The sequence below is a fragment of the Ylistrum balloti genome, unplaced genomic scaffold (genome assembly GCF_031769215.1).
Source record: "Ylistrum balloti isolate Yb309-2 unplaced genomic scaffold, AGI_CSIRO_Ybal_v1 Utg370332, whole genome shotgun sequence".
NCBI classification, from domain to species: Eukaryota; Metazoa; Mollusca; class Bivalvia; order Pectinida; family Pectinidae; genus Ylistrum; species Ylistrum balloti.
This window is the reverse complement of record NW_026782241.1, coordinates 330,524-352,215: the sequence shown is the minus strand read 5'-3', so window position 1 is coordinate 352,215 and position 21,692 is coordinate 330,524. Positions and strand designations below refer to the sequence as shown.

Sequence of the window (21,692 nt, the reverse complement as noted above, 5' to 3'; positions counted from 1 at the left end):
TTCAAAAAGCATATGGCATTAGTGAAAGTAAGGCAGCAGGGTTTTTTTTTAATCAAATTATGAAATGACAAATCCCAGACTAGGAATTACAGCATGAAAGTTGGTTGGGCTCACTTTCTGAGGAGAATTTTCATTTTGTTATTACGTAAATCTATCCTGTCATTAAAAAATCTACTGCATTATTCAGCAAAGTGATTATGTCCTATCACCAAAATAAAAAGTCATAAAGCGAAAACTTTGCATTATTATGTGAAACTATACAATAAATACAAGCACTCAGCTACTTAAGAAATGTGCCAACATAAAAACCGTCAAAAAAGATACTGGGAAATAGCACCTTATAATACAAATTTATTTTAAGACACAAAGAGCTGTTTCATCTATATAAGCTTTAGGACTACCTGTAATGCTAAGGGCTTAAATTATGAAACTTAGGAGGCAACTTGGAAAATCAAAAGTGATTGAAAGAAAAGTCAAAATATGGATGGGAAGGTGCAGCAGCCCCATAATTACATAAATTTCAATAAATTTCATCATTTTCATATCATGTAAAATCATTAATTTTCATGGATGATTTATTTTGATTGAATTCATGAGTATTCCTAATCTACAAATTCATATATCATCAAACTGTTAAACTTAGCGTAAGTAAATTTATTGCGCTAACATCATTAATCTACGAAATCAGGTGTCCACAAAATACCCACTGTAGTATTTTTTGAAAAACTATGAAAATTGAGCGACACAAAAATATATAATTTTACAGTATCTGGCGATTTTAGAAGAAATACATATTTATATTCTGAACATCTACAATTTGAACAAATTAAAATGTTGCTGGTAATGGCAAAGCTCCAGGACTGCAAGCCCACCTGCAGGGTCTATCACCTGCTAGAGACAATACAAAAGACACACAAGCCAATAGTACCTTTTACTTAAAAATGTAGAATTAGTTACCATAGTGATAAATTAATGAATCAAACAGCATCGTGCAGCTGTTTCATAGCAATTTTTAGTTTTTTAGTTGTAAACAGGTTACACCTAGGCCAATCAACACATAAACCATGTTTGAAACATTGTACTTAACAAGGAAAACATTCTCTCCATCAATTCCTAACTGTTACTTCCTCTTTTATAACTATTTTTATATTATAATGCAATATTTTCACTTAATAACACATTAGTTTCACATATCAATGCCAAAGTTTCACATTATTGTGATTCAATTTTACATAACTACTTGAAATTTTCATAAATTAACGAATTTGTTACTTTTGTGTTATAACACAAAAGCTTCGTGTTATAAACAATAAATAGTAAGTTTCATGTAATCATGGGAAAAAAAATTATGAACTTAAGCCCAACCGGCTTTTGTAAGGAACAGAGGACACTATAAAAGCTAAATCAACAATACTGCAAACGTGTTATCAGGAAAATCTATTTAGCTGTTTGAAAAGTGTCAGTGCTTTAACAATCGTATTGGTTTAAAGTGACTGTATATTTCAAGCCCAGTATAGAGGATTATAAATGACCCTTAATGGATAATAATTTTACATTGCAACAGTTATTGTGTCATGACCAACACATCTTAGTCAGGAATAACTAGATTTACGTACGTTGATTTGCCATGAACTACAAATGTCACTTAATATCTATACATGTACACATAATGACAATAAATATAACATCTCACTATAAAATTAACATTAAGGTTCAATCAGACAGTATTAGGAATGTGATATAAACTTCAACCATTTCAACAATAGGACACACCCACTGTGGACGGATAACTACACAAGAGTGTGGACAAACCTCTCATATATTTACTACAAAATCATCTATTACAATAAATACCTTTATCTGTTTTGCAGATTCTAAACAAATAACTATAAACAAAAGAAGAGGCCCATGGGCCTTAACGGTCATCTGGCTACAAATACTTCCAGCAGGGAAAGGGTTATTTTTTCTGCTTTGAATGCAATCTCACTAAGAAGCTGTTTTCCATGATGCAGATGGTAGTTTTGGTGAGGAGTACATAACTGTAACAAGTGTCACCTATTTTTGACAGTGAATTTGGACCTCAATCCAACTGGTGAAACTTGAGAAGAAGTTTGAAATAGGTGTTGCACTTGAAAACCATGATTATGCAATCATATTACAAAATGGCCTCCCTGGCTGCCATATCAAAGTTTTACCAAGATTGGAAAATAACACTTAGTTGGCTACCTTTCCTTTACATTCCCACCAATTTTTAGCTCTATGGCACCGGAAAAGAAGTTTAAAATGTGTTTTTCAAGATGGCGACCATGGCAGCCAATATATAACAAGACCTGGTCAGGTCCATCTTAGGATCATTTCATGCAAGTCTGAGCTCATTCCCACTGGTAGAAATTGAGGAAAATTTTGAAACGTCAAATGTTTACGCATAGCGGACAGCGCACGGCAGACAACAATGGACGAAGCATGATGGCTATAGGTCAGTATGACCCTTCGGGTCAAATGACCAAAACAACAAGACAAACTGAGAATTAACCTGCTGAAATGGTTATGCCACTCATCATGAAAAGTCGCATATTCTGTTTCTCCAAAAACCCAAATTCAAAATTATCACGATTTCTCACAACTTGATCTTGTTTAATCGAATGAGATTACCTCACTAAAGGCCAAGGGGACATCACATCTAAGTGCAACTTTGGGCCTTCTATGCCCATTTAGTGGTGACACTAATTTTTGCAGGAAAACTATTTAGAAAATTTGGGGTCAAAATTAGTGGGTGTAAAACGACTATTTTTATGTTAAAAGCCGTACATACTCAATAATTGAGTGAAAGTTGTATTTTTTATGTTCTTTGTCTTTTGTTTTCTTTTTTTAATTGTCTACTACATAAATTAGTGTGAGGTTTTAAGAATGAACTTAAAAACAATTGTCAAAGTTGATGTAGAAGATCACAGTTATTAATGACTGGTCTATTTCCAAATCAAATAGTTTTAAAGATTAACTAAACACTTCCTAAAAAGGTCTAATATTGTACAGGTATATCCCCTCTTGGACCTACACCAATAATATTTCATTTTTATCTATCAATAGAAAAGTTGTTAGGATCAGTATCCTTTCATTTTTTTCTAAATTTCAACTTAATTCCTAAGATTAGGACCAGAACTTTACTATGATCCAAAAAGCTGGACCTAAGGGACTCTGAAATTAAATCTGTACAGTGACTGATATCTTTGTCCTAGCAAGTAAAAATGTAAAATGCCTTTCCACAAAAGAATTTCATCCCCTAGCACTTCAGGTAAAGGATTCATTATAGAAGTGAAAACCACAACTACCTGCCATTGTCCCATCACCCTCAACTCAGAAATAGATTCAACTCTTCCTTATGCAATCACTGACTAATCTCCAGTTTAAATAACATATACCTTTCTAAAATATCCAATTAGAATAGGTCAGTTTAACATGTTACATAGCGTGTAACATGAAATGTTTGTTGTGTTGAAAAACAATCCCTGTTTTCGTGGCTCCAAACAAACTATGAAAATAAAATACAACAAATAAGACTTCAGATTAAAGAATTATTTGTATAGTCATGTGACATCCATGAAAGTTTTTAACCTCCGACGGTTGCATTAGACTTCAACCACAAAAGAAACTACCTGAAAACATGCATGTTATACAGTATACAGAATGTTTCATTTTGTGGTTGTTTTCTAGTGTAAACTGTACTAATGTTTTACAACGTACATAAATCACTGTACAATGTATACACTTAATTGTCTGATCTCAAGCATGCTACATAGCAAGTTTGGTTAAATTCTAAACATCTGTTCTGGAGGATTAATGTTTTAAAGAAAGAGTTGACAAACCAAAAATGGTGAGGGACTCTGAGCAAGTTTGTATAAAATTCAAGGTTTCTCAAACAAAACAACCTGAAAATAATCCACTCTCGGAAAGTTCTGATTACTGTATATAACACCGATCGATGACCCTAATGACCTTTTATGTATTGACCGGCCGTTAAGAATGTCACAATAACAATAATTATACTGTATATAAGGAAACTTTTATCATAGTTTAACTTTTCTATGTTTTTACCCATTTCAACAAATCAACAAGGCAAAGACAAAAATTGGGCTAAAGTTGCGCATTACAAATAAAATATATGTTATTAAATTTTCTAGAGTGAATTGAACTTGGAAGAAAATTAAACATTTCATGCGAGGATGAAAAATACCATGGGGAATGTTTCCTTATACCGGTATGTAATATACATGATAATGAATCATTATAAACATAATGGATTTTTGTACAGAATTAGTTCCTGGACTTTCCTGTAGATCTGATGTAAAGATACTTTTCCAGGACCATCGTCCAATCCTGACCAAGTTCCAATCCTGACCAAGTTTCACACCAATATCGTTATATTTTCCGAGTTATCTTCTAGTCCTGACTTAATTTTGTCCTGCCTGTCTTTAGTTTTTCTCATTTGTTCCTGAATGCTCTTTGTGACTTCTTCACCACGACGAAGCAGTTTTTTCGGAAGAAGTGACATGAATACTTTCACCTGGAAGGAAATTTCATGAAACAATTTTACATATGCTAATTCAGTGGGAACTGGACATTACTACATTTTTAGATAGGACAGAAGATATTTAATGGTTTCCCATTGAATTTCATGCATATTTCATGAGTATAATAGAATATAGATATAAGAACATACCCAGGGGAATGTTGTCCTTCTCTAGTGGTGATACAACTATACTCAGGAGAACTACAATGTTGTCCTTCTTTGATAAAGATAAGACTCGTAAATGACTTAGTTTCTCACCTGGTCAGGTGGTAGAAGTGTACTAAAGTAAGCTGGTAATTTCTTGCGTTTGAGATTTCCAGCCTTGATGATTTCCTCCAGTATGACCAGGTAGTTGTTTCTGTTCATCATCTGTAGAGACAGGGCCATTGTCTGTTCTACGTTAAAGGCCTGCAGAAATAACAATACATTTATCACTCTCACAAATAGTCACCTGTCTTTATGAAAATATAAAAAAAATCTGCTAAGGGTTCAGCAGAGATGTTCATAAAGTTTGAAACCAAACGTGGTGAAATACATATTGTGTTGATTTATAAACAAGACATACTGCTTACCTGGTGATACCATCCTGTTGGTATGATAAGCATTTCACCTGGAAAAACATCCACTTCAAGATATTGCACACGTTTAAAGCGTGGGTATTTCTTGGTATCTGCATCGAAAGCATCAATTGGACTGAAAGTGAACAATGGTGTCAAAAATGTTTTAACAAACAGTTAAGCACTTTAATTCAAGTCAATAACAAAACTATTGTGCATTCATGCATGTTAATTTCATACTTAGGAACATAGGATATTTTAAAATCTCACCTATTGTACTTGCGACACTCCAGTGGGAATCCACATAGTACGTCAGGTTCTACATACAACAGATGGTCCTGGCCGGGTGGCACCAGCTGAAAAAATATACATATCACATGTACACTTGTATCACATAGGGTTTTCACCCTTGTACACTTTCCAATCAATTAAAGGCTGTTAATACAGGGTTTACATTCGCAACACTTTTAAATACTGTAAAATGACAGCAAATACCGAAAAATAAAGTAATTAAGAAATTAATATATGTTAATATATATGAAATTCGAGAATGATCAATCAAGTAGTTCTAAAGATATAGCATTAACAACCTTCAATTGTCAAAATTAAAGATGTCCATCTCTCTGTCTATCTGTCTGCCATTTTGTTTATCTGATCAGTCCCAAAATCAAAAGCACATAACTAGGGGAGAAAGATTTATCAATCACTTCTCCAGAAACAGCGAAAACAAACTTTCATCATCAAAGTAAAAGACAGCTGCCTGTCAGCCATTTTGTTTTTCTGATCAGTCCTAAAATCAAAAGCACACAACCAGGGACTGCAGATAACCTATGTATGAAATATGAGAAAGACCCATCTAGTACATCTCAATAAATAGCAAATCAAAGATTTGTCCACCATTTTGTTTTTCTGATCAGTCTCAAAATCAAAAAAGCACAGCTAAGGACTGCAGAGAACCTATGTATGAAATCTGAGAAAGATCCATCTAGTACTTCTCCATAAATAGCAAAAGCAATCTTCCCTTACAAAAATCAAAGATTTGTCAGCTGTTTTGTTTTTCTAATCAGTCACGAAATCAAAAAAAAAAGCAAAACTAGGGACCACAAGGAACCTATTTATGAAACTTGACATAGATGACAGTACTTCTGAAGAAATAGTGATAAAGTTCTGACTATGGACAGACGGACAAAATGTCATGGATGCAAAGATATTGAATAGTACATAACCTGATGAAATACAGAAAATTGATACAGTATCAAGGTATTCAAAACGAAACAAATATCCTCCCAGTTCCATCTTGACTTAAGCACAATAATCAAGATGACCCAGGATTTTAAAAAAAAACGTAACAGTGACCTTGACTTTGATACTAAACCCCGAACATTTGCATTTATCTGAGGTATGATGGTCCTGTGTTACCATAGTGACTGAAGTTTGATTACAAGAGATCCCAGAGGGATCTTGGCACCCACCATTTGAGGATCTATTTTCAGTTCTTGAAGATTTGTTTATTTTTTTTTGTTTGTTACAGGTGTTGTAAATGTTCATGAACTGGTCTTCATTGAATGTACTCAATGATGGCACAAGATATTTTTATTAAGCACTTATTAGCAAATATCATTTGAAAAAGATCCCAAAGTATTATTAGATAGCAGTCAGTTACAGGTGGATAATGGACAATATGTTTGTGCTGTATTACTGTCGACATCCAAGATGGCAGCCTGTGGGCCACCTTAATTTCAAATCAGTCCAAAAAAGGTACAATGCACAACTAGGGACCAAGGGAAACCAATATCTATGAAATATCAGAAGGATCCATCCAGTACTTCCTCAGATATAGCAGTAACAAGATTTTACTCTCAAAATCCAAGATGGTTGCGGATCAGTCAAAAAAGGTACAGTGCACAACATGGAACCAAAGGGAACCTGCATATGAAATTTGAGAAAGATCCATCAAGTACTTTCCAAGAAATAGCAGTAACAAACTTTTACATCCAAAATCCAAGATGGCCACCTGTCGGCCATCTTGAATTCGAATCAGTCCAAAAAAGGTACAATGCACAACTAGGGACCAAGGGGAACCTGCATATGAAATTTGAGAAAGATCCATCAAGTACTTTCCAAGAAATAGCGGTAACAAACTTTTACATCCAAAATCCAAGATGGCCACCTGTCGGCCATCTTGAATTCGAATCAGTCCAAAAAAGGAACAATGCTCAACTAGGGACCAAGGGGAACCTGCATATGAAATTTGAGAAAGATCCATCAAGTACTTTCCAAGAAATAGCGGTAACAAACTTTTACATCCAAAATCCAAGATGGCCACCTGTCGGCCATCTTGAATTCGAATCAGTCCAAAAAAGGAACAATGCTCAACTAGGGACCAAGGGGAAACTGCATATGAAATTTGAGAAAGATCCATCCAGTACTTTCTCAGAAATAGCAGTAACAAACTTTTACTCTCAAAATCCAAGATGGCCACCTGGTACAGTGCACAACATGGAACATCTTTGAAAAGATCCATCAAGTACTTTCCAAGAAATAGCAGTAACAAACTTTTACATCAAAAAAGGCCACCTGTCGACCATCTTGAATTCGAATCAATCCAAAAAAGGTACAATGCACAACTAGGGACCAAGGGGAACCTGCATATGAAATTTGAGAAAGATCCATCCAGTACTTTTCCAGAAATAGCGGTAACAAGAATTGTTTACGGACAGACAGACGGACCACGGACGCAGGGCGATTTGAATACCCCACCATCTGATGATGGTGGGCTAAAAATCCTCCAAGGAATGGAGCTGCTCAAGCCCTGACAGGATACAGTGAAAGTTTAATACTTACAGATATTACGTACAGAAATATTCCTATATCCACATCCCTAATATTTATTGCTAGGGGATAAACATAAGGTATAAGTGTCTCTTCGTGTGATTCTATTAAAGGATAAAGTTCAGCATGGTATCCATAACTGTTTCGTAGACTGCTTCCCTAATTCTTCAATCAACTTTACCTTCCACTTTTTGTGTCCCTGTAGAACTGCACTAATGCCAGTCCAGTTATAGGGATCCATGTGTAGTGTAGAGCGAGAGTGGGCTGTTCCCCACAACATCATACAATCCCACGGACGTATTGACTCAGGAAAAAGGTTGAAGAAATTTTCCTCACCATAATCCTGCATAGATATGATGAAATAGGTTAATGGCATATAACAAACGGAATAAAGAAATGCTAAATCTATGATAGCTATCTTAACCCCTGGCCTGGACCTGAGAAAGCAGTTCTCTGAAGCAGATTTATATCAAAACCTGTGTGGAATAAGTAATCTGGTCTCTACAGTAATATGTAAATAAAAATCTTCAAGAGAACTTCGTAATTAGTTCTCTACAGTAAAACATATTTATAGGGAACCTCAAGGGTCCTAAGTAAGCAATTCTCTACAGTAAAACATACTGATAAGGAACCTCAAGGGACCTAAGTAAGGAATTCTCTACAGTAAAACATATTTATAATGAACCTCAAGGGACTTAAACAATTAGTTCTACATGATACTACATGTTTACAGCAAATTTCAAGGGACCTAAGTATGGAGTTGTCTACAGTGAAATATGATAATTCACAGAGGACCTATCGAAGAAATAATTTCCACACACTTCCACAAATTTATAACAAACCTGATTTTAACTAGTTGGCATTACATTACTAATACAACTTGAAAATACTCACATGTCAACAGAATCTTCTTTCAATTTCAAAAACAAATTTACTAAAGGTAAAATATGAATAAACAAATGACTAGTATGGACACCTTTGAAAAAGTATAAAGAGAATAAGACCAGGTGTTTCTGTAGAGTAAGAATCATTGGCTTCCTAGAGGATGTCCTTCAAGCTAACCATGATAAGATTATGATAATCTAAATGTACTATTAAATCTTTTATTGGACATTGTATGTCACAACTAATGACCTTCTCCAATAAGATTAATATATCCTTAAATAGCTATTACTGACAATGTAAAATTGAAGACCAGGAACGTACATTTTGGCCAATATCTTTTTTCAGTTCTGGTCGCATGACGAGAAAGAGTTCATCCTCCAGGTATGTCCAGGTGTCAAAACTAGCTTCGTTTAGGTGGTCAATGAAAACCTCTAAGGGCAAAGCATGTCCGGTCGCATGCTGCAGTCCTCCCTAATAAATATCAAAATTCTACATCAAACATAAAAACCAATTACCACCCCCCCACCCCTAACAAATATCCAGCTTTTCATCAAACATAAAATCAGTTTACCTCCCTTGAAATAACATTTTCTTGTTTTTCACTCAAATTTTATGAAGAGTAGACAGCATGCAGAAGCCAGAAACTTTCAATGCATGTGAAAAATATTATCATAGGACTATTTAAGATTATATATTTTTGGCAATAATATATGTGTGATGTTACAATCACCTTAATCTTTTATCATAGATATTATTCAAAAGTTTTCACTTTCTAGATCAGTAGAATACAAACAAAATATGGGCATGACACATAAGGTGAGTGATCGTGAGTATCCTAAGTTAGAGTCAAATGTAAATACAAATAGGAGGGATTTGTTAAGTGATCTAACAACTATATTTAATGAAGAAAAAGTCCTCAAAATGAACCATTCAACACCATCTACACAAACATTGATACAACAGACGTGTCTCAAACAAGAGGCCCATGTGCCTTAACGGTCATCTGACATAAAATACAAGATTTCAAATTTTGAACTTGAGAAGAAGTCGAAAATGTTTTTTCAAGATGGCGGCCATGTTGGATTTTGGACCAACCCGAAATTAACAAACTTTGGTCAGGATCATGTCACGATCATTTCAGGTAAGTTTCAGCTCAATGAGACATGTAGAACTTCAGAAGAAGTCGAAAATTTTTATGACGGACGACTCCGGACAAAAGGTAATAGACCATCAGACCCTTCAGTCAGATGACCTAAAAAAACTTGTGGCGACACAAGTGACACCACACATCTTTGTTAGCTCACTAAGTCCTTTGGGTCAGGTCAACTAAAATAATTCATTCTCCCTAAAATACATCCAGCTGCATTATCTGAACACTATTTTCTCTCCCCATGTTTCATACTCAGAATTAAAAACTATGTAATTACAACATCTTTTTCTAGTTATTAAATACAATTTTATTGTAACATGATTTACAGTTACACATCAATGTCACTGATATTCTAGGAGATGATAAAACAGTACAAAGGAGATCAGAGAATAACAGAGGCATTCTGAAATATCTTAGAAATCACACAGTCCTGTATAAAGATACGTACAACTACAGCTTTCATCATCACACGTTCCTTTCCGTATTTCTGAAGGAAAATTTCTTTTGTCCAATTCATGGCTGGCCATTTCTTAACCACATCCATTAGTACAACCGGCCTGCAGGAAAAAAACTTCTTATTCAAAACATATACATGTAGTTTACATGTTGCAGAATTAATGGCAGTGAATGGGAAAATAGGTCAGATTATCAGAAATATTGAAGTACAATTTGAGAAAAACTTGAAAATAAAAAAATGACGTTTTTTTTTATCTTTTTTAAAAAATATTGAAAATTTGTGATATACACTTTCATTCAATGTCATAAAGGCATTTTGGTTTTTTTTATTTACTTATCTTATATACCTGAACATCATACAGTCAGTAATCTTCAAAGTTTTGATGATTTTCTTTTATAATAAATGGATGATATTTTAATGAATTAACATGCCACGATGTGTACATAAAAATGACATCTAATACACCAGTCCCATTACTTCACGGATAAAATTTTTGTGGTCATGTTAATGTACCACGAAATAGCCAAAATATCATCCTCGCAAAAATAACTGGCTATATGTTATATTTGGGCATCGGTGGGATGGGCTGTCCGATATATGAACAGAACGACAATCACCTAAAAACTTCCGGATTCATTGAATTCCACAGATACATCATCAAAATGAGGCAGAAATTCAGACACTACTAACAAAAAAAATTAGATTCACCGTAATGCTAGCGTGAATGGCAGATGATTAAAACATTCGAAATTTATTTTATTTGATTTTTTTGATGTTTTTATCTCCAAACTATCATATAAGACCGACGACTTTTACATATAACTATGTGAAGGGAGGTAATCCAATATGGCGGATGCAGAACTTGGGAATGATAACCCCAGGAATGGCATGTACCTGCGTATAGTGCGCACCCCCTTTTTGACTCAATAGTTTCAGCTTAAAAAAGTTCGCACTATACGCGAATATTTACGGTATACTGTAAGTAATTTGCCTGTCTAACCATTGTGTTGTGCTAACAAATAATTGTACAAATTTCTTACAGCAAAGACAGAGTAGATTTACATATTTATTCTTTGATTATGTTATGGCACTTTTCTTAACTATTCTTTTTTACATAAACAGAAGCAGCTTGACCTAATTAAGCATATTGTATGTGAAGCTTTCAATACACATATGATCCTATTTATATCTTTCCAAAATGCTTTTAATTATACCAGGCATTGAGGTATAGATAAACTTAATTACCATTTGGCATCGTAGGTGTCAAAGAATTCATCAACAGACAATCCCGACCTTCGATCAACCTTCCAGTTATGTTGTGGTCTTTCGTAATACTCCAAGTTGTATTCCCGCTCCTTCAAAGCCATTTCGTAGTTAAATGTGTAAGGATGATGCGACAAGTTGATCACCTCATTCCAGGATCTATCTTTGAAATCCTCTGGAACAACACTGAAGGATATACCTGAAAACAATATCATTAACATGCTGTTATCACGAAAAATCATCAATATCATGAATTTCAAAATTTCCATTGATTTCCTGGGTATTTTTAATCCACAAATTTCATAGTGTAATTTTCAAAAATTATAAACCATTAAAACTTGAAATGATATTTTAGTACCTATGAATTTTTTTTACTTTGTCCATGAAACGAAACTCAAATTTTTATTTAAAGAAAAAAAAAACACACAAAATTTAAGTCCCACAAAAATATATAATTTCACAGTATGTTCACAACTTATAACAGATATCACAATGGCATAATTATTCCATCATCTACATGAAAGATGATAATTGAACAAACATTATTTACACTGTTTTAACTGAGAGATATTTTATTGAACAAGTAAATGTATATAGTATATTACATGTGTAACATTTTAGCATGCACTTTATTGTAAAAATGAATGTTGTATAGAGCTAATTGCTCTCTTCACCATTATTCCCACGGGATATAAAAGCACATTAAAGATAGAATTAGTAATCAAAGGGAGCTTGTACAGGGTAAATAAGACTCCTCCAGTTCCCAGATGTATTTCTATGTTTGGTAGGGAAAAACAACCTATTTGATCAAAAGTGTTTCATTATCACCACAGAGAGCATGTTTGTAACACTTCATGCACAATTTACATAAGTTCCAGTCCCAAATCAAAGTAAGATACATTATATAGCAATAGCTAACAGTGTGAAACACAACTACTTGTCATTTCCGATGGACCCTTCAGTATGTTGTTGTAAATAAATGAGGTCAGCCTACAATGTTTCAAAGCCAGATACTTCTGAGAAATACTGGAACATTTCATTTTCTCCCTGCAGAATATCAATGTAACATATGTCGTTATTTATTTCAATGCCTTCGCTAGGAATCGAACCCGGAACCCTTGGTTTACTAGTCTGATGCTCAACCAATCAAGCTAAAGAGAAGTTCTCTCTAGCCGAGTGGTATATTGTGACTAGTATTTTACCAGGGTTACATCAATATAAATGAATTTTCTCTGAGGTCATCTATTGGACACTCACCTGCTATCATGATGGAAGAAACAATCAAAACCAGGAACAGGCGACAAGGGGTGACAAGTTCTGTGCTGGAGTGCTTCTCGGCTAGTAGGCGCAGTGCACGAGTCCGAGCAGAAACTGGCTTAGCAAGGACTTTAGGCATACTTGTTACATCGGTGCTTCATGTACAGTACATATTACTTCTATTATCAACAAGTTCATGAAAAATTTAAATCCATCAGCTTTCCGAAGGCTAGCCTTTGAATGAAGTTGTTTTGCATTGATCAATATTCGTCTCCGGAAAACACACAGATAATGATTTTGATACGAGTTCCTTTGATAACCAGTGACTGTATCAAGGTATACTGTTCAGGTCCATTGCTTTACCTGTAAACATAAAAAAAACAAAGTTATATTTTTTTAAAGTTAAAAATAATTACAGTAGAAATTTCCTTGAAGTATAAAGTTAAAAATACATTGTCTTTTCATTTGTCAGTTTCACTATGTTCATAATAGTCTGCAATTAAAGACTTCAAAATGACATATTATAAATATGAGTCTAAAGTTACAGGTCTCAAAGTGACACATAAAATATACCAGTTTAAAGTTACAATCTCAAAGTGACTCATAAAATATATGTGTCTAAAGCTACAGTCTCAAAGAGACTTGTTAAATATACGGGTCAAAATGCAAACATAAAAGTGACCCATAAAAATATATGAGTCTAAATTTACAGATCTCAAGGTGACATTTTAAATATACGAGTCTTAAGACAGACCACAAAGTGACGCAATAAATATATGAGTGTAAAGTTACAGATCTCAAAGTGACATCACAAACAAATGAGTCTACAGTTCTCAAAGTGGCTCACTAAATACAACATATCCATTCTGATGTATAGTCAGTTCCATTCTCTGAGACCTGATGAGAGAATCTACACAAATACCCGCAGAATCATGCTCTCTTGAACATATTGATGTTCTGAATGTAATATACCAAGCCTAATAGCTACCTAAGTTTTCTACCAGTAATTACGTATTCATATCTAAAGCTTCTGAAAAATTCATAGTCAGCCTTGCAATTGTTATTGTATACAGTTTATTGATTTTGAATCCCAAAGTGTAATTATTTTAATTAAATATTTATCAACAGACAATATTGATCATTTCTTTATGTGTTTTCACTTTACCCGAGAGCTGTATATATATATATAAAAAAACTAATATACAAACACTGTATACCATGCATTAGTAGTTCAAGGTTTCCTTTATTTCAAGTTCATGTATATTAATGACACGGATATGATAAATTAAAGCATAAGTTAAAAAAAAAGTACAGGAAAAAATAGTACACCTGTATATATGATGTAAGAGTTACTAATTGACAGAATATTATAAACCTCGTCCTTTTTAATTTACAATTGGTACACATATGAATTCAAAGCAAACGTTTATTCTATTATAAAAATCAATAGGACCTTTATTCAGCCAAAAATTCCACGCCTGATAATAATCCTGCCAATACCTACTGTTGTCCAGTAAAATGACATTAATATCTAAATACTTTTACTGTTTTGCGAAATGCGCATCCTTTGAATTTGATCTGAAAATTTGTATGGTGTTTGTTGTGCTCATTGCATGATAATTATGGTACATCTACTCATAAACATTGAGAAATGTTATGTACTGGGAGAAACAACACCCTTAAACTTGAAGAAAGCAGCAATATTCCTGAATAAATACCACATGTATTCACTGGAGATCCTTGCAATGAAGTAAAATATGTGTATTCATAATCATTGTAACAAACAAAGTATTCTTCTCAATGAAATCATTGTAAATAACTGTATGTCACTGAGTTATAAAACATAATTATACCACACAAGTTTTAATGAAAACTAGTTAAGCTGACACTGAAGAGAAAATCTACAATAAAATATAGTCCATGGACAAAACTTGAAACTGTCAAAAAGATGTCTCCAGAAAATGAAATTTTACACCACAGGACAGATGGACACACAGACAACACTACTGTATTTATCTGATAAATGTTATACAGATTTGGGATTCCAGCTATAACTCTGCATCATATTTATCTCGGAAGTACCAGAGATGATATATACATCTCTGGAAGAACCAGGAAACATCATAAGAAGCTCTGTTCTTGTCCTTAGGATAAAACACGTAAATGAACCATGGATGTGGAAGTGTACAAGCTCAGATGCCAGATCTATGAATACAAATGTACCAGAAAATAGACAAGAAATTCACAGATCAAAGCAAAAAATATTCTCCGTCCCAAATCAACAATCCAAGACTAGCAGATGACTCAAATAACAAAAACATTCAGGCTGAGACAATCCAATTTAGCAAATATAAAAAAAAACCGTTTCAAGTTGCAGGTCAAGGAAGCTATCTTGATACAACGCAGAAGATAAGTACTGGATAGGACGAAAGGGGACCTTAGTCGATGGAGATATGTTGGTCAGTTGTTTACAGGTTTCTGAAACACTTATCTCACTTTACCATTGTCTTATCTTTCTGTAATCCATTCCATTCAGGCTCATTATATCTGATTGCTTTACTGACAATTCATAAAGTTCATTTAGTTATAAAAGTCAATGGTAGGAATTGACCCACCACTTCTTAGGCATGCTTTGATAAATTATATTAAGAACTAAAATAAACATTGTACTTTCAGTGTATATTGATATACAGTGGACCCAAGACCATCCCAACACTGATAGTCTAGAAAACTCTCAATCTAGATAGAAATGTTCGGGAACAGATTTCTGTAATGTTGATTGTACTCATCAATTCCAGGGTTTTCCATAATTTTGTTAGTAGTAGGCTCTGTAGTGAAAGTAGGAGGCTGTCCTGCCGTGTATGTGTAGTCGTGTACGGAACATTATTACGAGACTGGATTGGTGTAGGCGGCCAAATGATCAAAGTAGCCGGTCAAATTGGCCGGCAACCGGCTTTTATGGAAAACCCTGAATTCCAAAAAACTTTTTGGGAACAGAATGGACTTTTCATAGTAATATTCCCACAATTGTCCAGACATTTTTTATAACCATGTTAAGAAATTTGTTGTATCAGCAGACTGCCAGACATGGTGTGTATTCTACATAGTAACTGCTGCCACATCATCACCTGAGGTGGGAATGGTAGGTTTACACACACGTCTAGAGAGATTCTGCATTATGAGTGCATTGTAGATATGTTGGAAATTGTTTTGACACAAATGCAAGTTAGTAGAAAAATGTTTTATCTTTCCATCCATGTGTAATAGGAAGGAGTAATAAAAACCACCCTGCCCCTGACTGGGGTCGAACTAGCAACATTTCTGCCCCAAACCAGATGCTCTACCTCTATACTCATGGAAAATTCCCACTAGCCGAGGCTAGTAAGGCGACCTGTACTCTCAACTTGTACACTACTCTCTCCTTCACAAAGTCTTCTGCCTCAAAGACAAAAACAACCCAGGTTCAATATCCCCAAGGAAACATCTCAATTTCCTACAGCATCTATTGTTGAATGGCACCAAATCTGTAATAGGATGCAGTAATGAAAAACACCCTGCTCCCAGCTGGGTTAGGACTAACAACCCAACAGTCTTCAGCCAGACACTCTACTGCTCGACTTAGGGAAATTCCCACTAGCTCAGACTAGTAAGGTGACCTATACTCTCATTTTCTACAGATCTAAGATTTATAACTATCACGATGCTGTAAACAATATAGCATATGGCTGGCTACGAACTTCAGATTTCGGCATATCCAGAGCTTGTCGCATTTGTTTTTGAAATTATTCACACTGACACAAGGAAGTTTACACCGCTTAGCCAACTGTTCCTAACTCCCACATCCCTAAATCTATCAGCTTTCTCTTGACTGAATTCATATTAGAGACTGCAGCTGAATGCCAATAACTTACGAGTCATAGTCACTCGACTCTGACAATTCTTATGCAAATTGGAATATTATGACCACTTGTACTTTGCAGTGCTTAATATAAACATTTGCAGTTCTTTCACTTGTTGCTATATACATATTTTTCACACTGCTTTACCTTTGTCATTGAAGTGTATATTTAATATATTTAGTCAGTTTAGCTAAACACTAAGAATACATCAATACACATGGCTAGTTCCGTTTATTTTTTTAACTGTATTGGTTACAACAACAAAATATCACGGATAGAAAGTGTGAACCTTTCAGACTTTATATAAAGATAGGGCTATGTGTCACTATATTAACTACCAGTTTAAAGTACTAAAATAAGCAAATACAATTAGCCGATTTTTTTTTATACAATCGACTCCAAATTGGCTTATATCCGCTAGCATTTTCATCAGTGTGTACCTCTTTCTTATTTCTACAGCACAACAACTTTAGTTATCAATTTAGTAAAATGTACCCACTTTTCTTCCAAACAAATTATTTACGATTACACGGTAGAATTGTAAATAGGGCGAGTTGTCTGTTTAATTAGCAAGGCAATGTTTACCGTCTTTAGCATGTATGACAATATTAAAATCGGGGACGTCCCTGCTAAAATAATACATATTGTCGTATAACAACAACCTAGATATGGTTGTTACAAATACTTACTACTGCAGTGGCTATCAATGCTACAGATTGTAATATTCCGTCACATAACCCGTCCAGTTTCAAAGACTGGAAGCTGGTTGCTGATGACAAACGAAAATACAAGTACGTCTAAATGACATCACTGGAAATAACATAACACCGGCGTAATCACGTTATCGGTTAAACTGGCCGGATACTGTTTATATAAGACTTGCGCGAGTCCGCAAGTCATCACTGATTGTTTGCAACACAAACTAGACCACCAATCGTATCTAAGCATCAAATACTATTTCATTTTAAGATATATTATTCTAGAGAACCTCCTTGGGTGTATGGTACTTGTTATGTAGACTGTATTGATAGGGAACGTCGTTTAGGTAGATATCACTTTATTAAGAGGATTGTGCGTTGAACATAAATTATATACAGGAAATTCACATTTGCCGTTTTGATCTCCAGAGTTATCGCCCTTCGTTTCACCCTATCAGGTACTTTCTGATCTCCCAGGGTTAATTTCCTTTTTAATTTTCTCGGTTTTTGTTCGAGTTGTGACTGAATGGTCTAGTATACGATTCGATATACTGGATGACGATATTTGGTCAAAAGTTAGAATTAAGAATTAACGGAGACATGTTTTTAGACTTAAACTTTCCGTCGGTCACAGTTTTGCTGTTGTATAAAATAGATTCAGTTATCAGAGTGAACTAGCCGATGTATTTCGGTCCTTCGTTTTTTCTTCGAACTAGCTTGCTTTTTTCTCTTTTTTCCCCTAAAGTTGAAATTTTGATGATTATTGTTATTTAAACTTCTTTAGTTTTTCTGCAGATCGTATCGAGAAATGCCTCCGTCACCTTTTTCCAAATCTGTCGCAGTTTTCTTGACTTTCTCATTATTACTTTGCCAGTCCGAGAGGCAAATCACCAAGTGTAGGCGAGTCTTAAAATTTGGATCGGCCATACATCGATCATCGTTTAATATCAACTGGTATCCATATTGAAATGATGCTTTCAACAGCCTGTTCTCTAACAACGGCTCTGATTTTCCCCATCGCCTATGACAGAAACGTATGTAGCCCATATATTATACGTTATATCACGGACATATATTTAACCTGAAGGACGTCGTTCTATACATCTGTCACCTAAGTTTCATTCATATTGACAATAAATGCAATCTGGTCGACGTTCAACGGATATATCCAAGTTTATGGTTATATACATCTCAGAAAACATCTTGAATATGGCCGGTACGAGTTTACACATTACGTACGTCTTTAAGTGGATCGTAATATTTTCTAAATTGTTTCCTTATGTGTTTGTAGCCATCATTCATTTTGATATAAAAGATCAACTTAAATTGTCTTTGTGTGTGTATTCATGAAAATAAACATAAACTGATTGTGTTGATTAAAACATCAAAACGATAAATAACAAATAATTTGCTGTTTGTTTATCAGTACAGGATTATTTGCTTACAAATCAGGACAATGTAATCGATAAATTGAGTCCTTGATGCTATTTAGTTTCTAAATTTATCCGTATAACATTCACATACAATGTATCACTGGGAGTAGTACTATTAACCAACTCGGACAAATGTTAGCGCCAATAGAGCTTAAGCTAGTTTAGGCCTCTGCTCTTACATTAGTGTGCATGCGACAGACGAGAAACTCGCTAGAAAAGATAAATGTGACTTGTGCAGAAATACGGCACCATCGACAGCAAGGGGTTGCCAACATGAAAATGAACATGGACTTGGGTGGTCAGCTTTTCCTTGAGAAGCAGGCATTGACGCCACCCAGGCAAAAACACATGCCTCCACATGTGCAGCGAACTACAGTGAAACGACCTGCCCATGTCAAGTCGAATCTAGTCGTCTGATTGGCAAAGGTGGACTTTATCAAATATTTAAGTGATGATGTCCTGGTCCGTCGTCCGTAGTTCGTAAAAAAAAAGAAAAAAGCTCATAAACGACAAAACAGATTTTGACCAAATTTCTTCAGAAGAGGGGGAAAAGAAGCCAATTTTATATAAACGGTGGTTTGGGATCCAAAGGGAAAATAGACATGTTGTGTTGGATAATTAGAATTCCTTTCCCTTTACTAGTATTGATCAAGCAATGTCAACCAACCAAAGCCAGACGATACATGCCCAATGGACCTCTTGTTATGAATTATAAGCAGAGGCAAGGTTATATCAAAGTTAACATTAGGCTACGAAATTATATCTCATTTTGGGAGATATGACCTTGTAAGGATTTTATTTTGGATACAATAAGATACGGGTATAAAATACCATTCTGTTATACCCAAGATTCTGCAATCAGTCAGCAATGAGACGTGAGGGTTTTTGCTGAGAAAGCAAAGCAAAGATCTTGTCGCTAGGTCTCCAGTTGTATAATGTAGAATGATACAGTAGGTGGCCATTCCTCTCAAGGTCTCGATACAAAGCAGTGGTGATAAACGGCTTTACAGATGTGTGGCTTGTTAATGAACATGTGTGGAAAAATGGTGGGAAATTTGAGCACATTAGATTAGATGTGCAATGTATCAAACGTGATTGCTTAATTTGCTTAAAATTATATATTTTAAGAACAGTGGAGTTTTGCCCACGCTCCAAATTCAATAAAAGAGGGTAATATTTGTAGCACATTGAGTGACAACCCATGAAATAAGATTTTTTAAAAATCAAAAGGTCCATAGGGCCAGTACTACCACCCATAGGAGTATGACAGAGATAAGTTTTTCAGGGCGTATAATAAAGACACTTGTGGATTTGGTTGAACAAATAAAACTGCAAGAAGATCCAGAATTGGAAGCAATTAAAATTTGTATTAGGTTTTCTGTGTACTTGTCTATGTCTGTGTCTTGTATGTTGTTTATGGAGATATTATTACGGAGCCATTTGAATTCATCCCATTTAGCTTTGGAAAATATCATTTTTGTAGGGAATGTTGTCCTGGCATGTTCCATGGCATCGTCGATATTCCAGGGGTTACGATCAATTTCGCGATCTACACCACTGGAATATGCACAATAGGCACAAACGAAGTAATTCGATTGGTTCCAGGAGAAAGAAAAAATGACCAATCGCAGGCTGATATGCTCCATTTGAAGATTACAAACGAGCGACACGCACTTCAAAGCCATCAGAATATACCGTTATGCGACCTCACCTAAATTCGTTTGATGTACATGAAAGGATCAAACTAGGTCTTTTCACCTTGTTCACAAGGTGTCGCACATGGAACCCCAGTCTGAAAACATCGGAGTACAAACTCAATACCACTCAATACTAACCCAATACCAACCCAATACCACTCAATACTAACAAAATACCAACCCAATACTAACCAATACTTACCCAATACCAACCCAATACCACTCAATACTAACCCAATACCAACCCAATACCACTCAATACTAACCCAATACCAACCCAATACCACTCAATACTAACCCAATACCAACCTAATACCACTCAATATTAACCCAATACAAAACCAATACTAACCCAATACTAACACCCAATACCACACAATATTAACCCAATACCAACCCAATACCACTCAATATTAACCCAATACCACACAATACTAACCCAATACCGCCCAATACCAACCCAATACTAACCCAATACCACTCAATACTAACCCAATACCAACCCAATACCACTCAATACTAACCTAATACTAACCCAATACCACTCAATATTAACCCAATACAAAACCAATACTAACCCAATACTAACACCCAATACTAACCCAATACCACCCAATACTAACACCCAATACCACACAATATTAACCCAATACCAACCCAATACCACTCAATATTAACCCAATACCAACCCAATACTGCCCAATACCAACCCAATACCACACAACACTAACCCAATATAACCTAATACTAACCCAATACCACACAATAACAGCCAATACTACCCAAATGCCACCCAATATTAACCCAATACCACATAATGATAACCCAATACCACCCAATACTAACCCAATACCACACAATATTAACCCAATACCACACAATACTAACCCAATATAACCTAATACTAACCCAATACCACACAATAACACCTAATACTAACCCAAATACTACTTCAGTATATTTTGAAATAAACTAATAGTTGCAGATAATCAAACAT

At 34.9% G+C, this 21,692-nt stretch overlaps 1 protein-coding gene across 1 annotated transcript; it reads right to left on the bottom strand.

Moving 5' to 3' along the window:
• Window positions 1-4,402: 4,402 nt before the first annotated feature.
• Window positions 4,403-13,107, bottom strand: LOC132553554 (uncharacterized). The gene is made up of 9 exons (XM_060217810.1): window positions 12,969-13,107; window positions 11,694-11,910; window positions 10,440-10,548; window positions 9,163-9,312; window positions 8,138-8,299; window positions 5,395-5,480; window positions 5,140-5,260; window positions 4,826-4,975; window positions 4,403-4,561 (listed from the first exon to the last, which is right to left on the bottom strand). The coding sequence occupies exons 1-9, from the start codon at window positions 13,105-13,107 to the stop codon at window positions 4,403-4,405; spliced, it is 1,293 nt and encodes a 430-aa protein (XP_060073793.1).
• Window positions 13,108-21,692: the final 8,585 nt, after the last annotated feature.